The sequence below is a fragment of the Megalobrama amblycephala genome, linkage group LG7 (genome assembly GCF_018812025.1).
Source record: "Megalobrama amblycephala isolate DHTTF-2021 linkage group LG7, ASM1881202v1, whole genome shotgun sequence".
In the NCBI taxonomy this organism is placed as follows: domain Eukaryota; kingdom Metazoa; phylum Chordata; class Actinopteri; order Cypriniformes; family Xenocyprididae; genus Megalobrama; species Megalobrama amblycephala.
The window spans coordinates 39,797,319-39,803,318 of NC_063050.1; the positions used below are offsets into that span (position 1 = coordinate 39,797,319).

The following is a 6,000-nucleotide window of genomic DNA, read 5'->3' on the forward strand; positions in this document are numbered from 1 at the left end:
CAGCACAGCAAACCTAAGAGAAGATGGATTACGGCCATTTGTGATGCTATTAGTGCTATTGAATGGGTCTGTTGCTCACCGCAGCTTTTACTGGCTGGTCCAGGATCAGCATGCATGCCGAGTGCTGACACCGTAGACCAAAGCAAACTGTCCGTTTTCCCGGTTTCCAAATAAGAATGACTCGGCCTCCATAGTTGAGTGCTTTTTAATGAAAAATTGCTGCATGTATTGAAATGTGCAAATAAGATGACAAAAAATCACTGAAAAGGTCTTCTACGTGACATTAAAAGTTAGCGTTAGGGAAAATGAGTAAAAAAAATATAATAACTTTTACCCTGACTGTGCAGAGCAGGGTCGAAAAAAAAATGTTTTTGATCCTACAACAAGTCAATGGGATCCAAAACAACATTGTACCCAACTGACATTCACTGAATTACAAAAAAAGACATTTTTCAAAATATCTTCTTTAAAGAAAGAGTCATTTTTGGATGACCCACTCCTTTAAAACCAATGAAGTCAAGGTTTTCACGCTTTCTCGTGTTTTAAATCTGTCATCAAAGTTTGTGGTCCAACCCAAGCATTTTTTCGGTCCCTCTGAAGGAACTTTCACAGAGGTGGTAAAGGATTGGCAGTAAATTGAAATGACACTCCAAGAGATTAAGAAAGGCATTTCATCAGCGTGAATTCATAGGACACATACGCCTCCAAGATAAGAGACAAACCAGAGATGCCAGTTTAATTAAAACTATCGCTGAACAACCCTTTTAAGGACAGAGTACTGTTTGCCTCGTCACCACTGTTTTAATTGCTCTTCTATTTCTAAATCTGTTCTTATCCTGTTGTCTAATGAAAAGGGTCAGTGGTGATACTTCAGAGTTCATGTAACATGTTTACATGTTATCATAATTCATTACAAAAGTAATAACAAGAAGAATGTGCGATTACAAACAGCTCCACAAACTAATTACATATCAAGTACATGTTGTTCATTAGAAGCACCCTGCTTAATTAATTAGAAAGAATTACATGAACACTAATGTGAGTGTGACAGTGTCGCTCTACAGAAGAGTCACTGTTATACAGTACGAAACCCTTGATAGATTCAATGCAATTCACAAATGCTGATTCAATAGATGCAATGTTCCAACATCATCAATGCTGCCCCATCATTTCCACACATTTTTTAAAAAAAGGCTCCCTCCTGTGTGTCAAATACAAATAGGCTTGATAATAAATAATAAAAAAAGCCTTACTCGATAACATAAAAGCTCTATTATAATAAAAACTCTTTTCTCAGCCTCCCTGATAAGTTGACAGCTCCTGAAGCAGGGAGAGACAAACCAGAAATTAGTTGTTCATTTTCTTATTTGGCTCTGACAAATCTAGTCGAGCGATTAATCTGGTGTCAGCTGTACTATGCATATTTGGTTTCCCTATTATAGTGTTTCCTACAGCAGTTGTAGATTGTAGTTTTTCTCTAGTACTGTACTGGTATATATAGTATTATATGGTGTTTTCATGATTTTCCTATAGCCCAAAGGCACAGAACATCAGATCATTATCTAAATATAAGAACTTTCATGTGAGGCTTACGGTGCTTTTGAGAATCGCTCTTTAATGAATAAAGACATTTGCCTGGTTTAAACATCGATCCTTTGAAATCGCAAAGCCCAAACCAAATACAATACAGAAATCAAGTGAATTACAGGGAGAGAAGTAAATCTCTTGGAAAGAGATGCCAATCAAATGTACACACGCTTGCCAGATCTATTCAGTACGTGTTTGCGATCTCTTTCCCTCTCCTTTACGGGGTTCCAGAGAGAGAAAGAAAGAGAGAGAGAGAGAGAGAGCTAAGACCACCATTCACTGCAAACAACAAAAAGAATGTTACATTTCTCCAGTAAAAACCTGTTAATACACCAAATCTTTCCATATATGGTAAAATTACATGTGATTTTTACTGTAAATATTTAAAAAAATGTTTTTATAGTAAAACATATTAATGAACTTATAATTACCTTATATAAACAGAAGAAAAAATACATTTTATTTAACAAGGCAATGTAGTTCATTCTTGAACAGTATAAAACTGTAAACAGGTTAAATAATTTTTTCATTCAAGGAGAGCCCTGGCAAACCATTACATTTGTTTATATTTCATTTAAAAAGGTTAGTTTGTTCTTATTTTTGTTGTCGGTTATGTTCAGTATAGTGTTTTATGTTGTTTAGGTCTTTAAGTGATTCTTTTAGTTATTACTGGCCACAGTTGCTAGAGAGAGACCAACTTTAAGTCATCATGTGGCCTTCCATTGTGTTCCAAAGAGACCATAAATAGACTTTCATGGCTCAAAAATGTTATTGGTATATTAATATTGCACAATTTAATGATAGTTAGAACTATTAGAGTTGGGAAATGTAAAATATACAATCAGCAAAATACCCACTTATCAAGTTTGCAACAGCATCAAGGTAAAGTTCTGGCAACCACAGCTGCCTGCTACCCTAAATTTAACATTTTACAGTGCAGTCAGTGCCGTCAACCCGGGCCACACAAATCTCCCATACAGCTGTTCTCCAGTCTGATCTGTGGAGCTGTCCAGTGCCAGAGGTTCTGAAACACACAATCCCTCAGCGGGACTCTTTTTTTTTCTTTTGTGAAAAACGCATGAACACATACATTGATTTGAGCAAAAAGATAAGTTGAAAAGTTGCTTTCAAAATTACCACTGCATATGGATAAAAGAGGATGCACGCGATGCCTGGAAATGCCTGGAGTGGGAAGGCGATCGAGGGAGGGGTTGAACGGGGGAAAGACTCGTTTTTGCAGAAACCCATAGTGTATAAAAGATTTGCTAGCGAAATATGCGAACTGTTTGTGAACTTACATATGATCATTCTCCCCTAGAAGCAGCCCCCGACATCGGCAGCTATGCCTTTAATGGCTGCAACTTGAACGAGGGTTATTGAAATGCACCCCACGCACAAAATCCAGCACCTCACCACCACCGCACTGAGCCCCAAACACACACTACACGCTGCAAACAGCAACACGTCACATCAGCAACTCACCTTCAGCGCCTCGATGTCCAGCGATGCCGATCGCTCCATATGGAAAGATAAAGTCTAACACAAAAGTTGTATATCTAGCCTTGTAGTTCCCGAGCGAAAGCCAGCCCAGTTCTCCGAGCCGCGGCGGATTCCCTCAGTCTCATTCCCGCTGATCACGACTCCAGCGACAGCCTCAACTATTCAATAGCTTAAATGAAATATAACTAGTCACTCAGAGTGTCCCAACAGCAGTAACGTGACATACACAGACTTGCGTGTCGCTCTCCGTTTTCCTCTCCGAAGGCAAAAGTGTTTCCGTCAGTAAGAGACCGTGTTGTCATTGAGAGCGTTGAGCGCGAGACTGGCACGTTTGCAGCAACCCTGCTTGATCAATCTGTCAAATCAACCTTTTTGCGGTATATTTCAAGAAATCGGTTCAATCCGAGCAGGCGGATTAGAAGGAGGCTGTCAGCTCCTTGATGTGATCCGACTGATTGATTGATTGATTGATTGAGTGAGTGAATGATCGTTTGATTAGACGGGGCGCACTCCGCTGCTGCCCTACTTGGTGATCTCCAGAAACCTCCCGTATCCAAACGCGCTCCTCCAGCCGAGTCCCGGTGCTCTGAATACGGACTCTGTGTCTGGGAGAGGGAGTCTGAGGAGGGAGGGATGGAAGAAAAAGGGGGGAAGATCTTCCTCGAGGAGATTGTGGGTGAATATTTCTGTCTTTGGCGGCGCGATGACTATCCAGACTAGCCAGGTGACTTGCACAGTCCCTTTAGTCTTCTGCGTGGAGAAACGAGCCGGTTCTTTTCATCACTCAAAAAATAAACTGTCCTGCTAGTTATTCTTCTGGGTCCTAGAGCCAAGAGAGAGAGAGAGAGAGAGAGAGACTGAGCTGATCCGCAATGCTATTTAAGTTTTAATTCGCATGCGTGTGTGTTGCATCTCAAGTGCATACTGTTGACTTTTCCTCTTAAACAATTTGCAGATTTAATATTTCAATGCAGAATATTCACTTTAAAAGTGTTAGTAATTAAAGAACGTAAAATGCTACTTTAAGACCTCATCGTTGGATAGCTGTAAAAATGATTTTTTTTTTTTTTTTTTTTTTTAAGTAATGTATTACCATTTATTTATATGCAGAATTTTATATTTAAAATGCATAATGTATGTTTTTACACTAAAATATTGTTGGTAAAAGGATTGTTGGTTTTGGCACTGTTAAAATAAAGGTTCCAAAAGGGGATTTTCATAGTGAACCATTCTGGGTTCTCCACAGAACCGTTCATTGATCATTTATTAAAAGATTTGTGTGTGTGTGTGTGTGTGTGTGTGTGTGTGTGTGTGTGTGTGTGTGTGTGTGTGTGTGTGTGTGTGTGAAAAACATTTTAATAATACAAAATGCCTTAAAGGGTTAGTTCACCCAAAAATGAAAATTCTGTCATTTATTACTTACCCTCATGCCGTTCCACACCCGTAAGACCTTCGTTAATCTTCGGAACACAAATTAAGATATTTTTGTTGAAATCCGATGGCTCTGTGAGGCCTTCATAGGGAGCAATGACATTTCCTCTCTCAAGATCCATTAATGTACTAAAAACATATTTTTAAATTAGTTCATGTGAGTACAGTGGTTCAATATTAATATTATAAAGCGACGAGAATATTTTTGGAGCGCCAAAAAAACAACAAAATAATGACTTATTTAGTGACGGCCGATTTCAAAACACTGCTTCATGAAGCATCGGAGCACAATGAATCAGTGTATCGAATGAAGCAGTGTTTTGAAATCGGCCATCACTAAATAAGTCGTTATTTTGTTTTTTTTTTGGCGCACCAAAAATATTCTTGTCACTTTATAATATTAATATTGAACCACTGTACTCACATGAACTGATTTAAATATGTTTTTAGTACCTTTATGGATCTTGAGAGAGGAAATGTCATTGCTCCCTATGCAGGCCTCACGGAGCCATTGGATTTCAACTAAAATATCTTAATTTGTGTTCCGAAGATTAACGAAGGTCTTACGGGTGTGGAACGGCATGAGGGTAAGTAATTAATGACAGAATCTTCATTTTTGAGTGAACTAACCCTTTAAAGGCACACTGTGTACATTTTCGCCACTAGAGGCTGCTTATTCAAAACAAGTGACGCCTTGATTTCACGGAATCATGGGAGGTGTTGTCTTCATGTCTACAGCCAGAGGGGAAAAAAATCAGGGCAGAAATTATATTCATGGATGAGATTATTAATGTTACTGTAGTATGAAGCAGAACAGGGCAGAGTGCCTTGTGAGCAGAAACAAGGCCGCTGGAGCGATTGCTAATGAAAAACGAGCGCGACACATGTCTCGAGAGCAGAGGAACTTTTATGCCTCAGTCGCCGTGATTAAAAAAAAAAAGCAGTGCTGTTTTATCATATTAGATATATTTGTATGTTGAAAGTTGTTATAGTGTTACTCTGCGTTCGCTAGGCGGCTACTATGAGACACTGTAAATCAAGAAAACAAGATTTAAACAATAAGGCTGCACGATGAGTTCTTACTTTATTTATTATTTATTTTTTTATTTGTATTGAATAATAGCTGACTTTTGAAGGTTCATTAATGAAGATCACATTATGTCTGTTATTGTTTTGTTGTATCGGTTGTCTAGGCAACTATGTTACATTGTAGCAATATTATTTAACTAACGTTAACTAGCTAGTCCGAGTAAAAACGTTAGCAAAACAAGTTATTTCGGTAACACTTTACAATAAAGTTTCATTTGTTATCATAGTTAATGTATTAGGTTAACTAACATGAACTATGAGCATTTGTTACAGTATTTATTAAGCTTTGTTAACTTAATGTTAGTTAAAAAACAGTTGTTCTTTGTTCATGTTAGTTCAGTGCATTAACTAATGTTAAATACAACTTTGATTTTAATAATGTATTAGTAAATG

General features: G+C 38.0%; 1 protein-coding gene across 3 annotated transcripts in view; it reads right to left on the reverse strand.

The window, feature by feature from the left end:
• Positions 1-4,059, reverse strand: part of LOC125272534 (zeta-sarcoglycan) — a 364,989-nt gene extending 360,930 nt beyond the window's left edge. For 2 of the 3 annotated variants that reach the window (XR_007185871.1, XM_048197425.1), the window contains exon 1: positions 3,070-4,059. Coding sequence is in view for 2 of the 3 variants with exons in the window: in XM_048197425.1 (XP_048053382.1) it covers positions 3,070-3,108 (39 nt within the window). In the remaining variant the exon portion in view is untranslated. The remainder of the gene's footprint in view (positions 1-3,069) is intronic. The other variant, XM_048197424.1, reaches the window with a different exon arrangement.
• Positions 4,060-6,000: the final 1,941 nt, after the last annotated feature.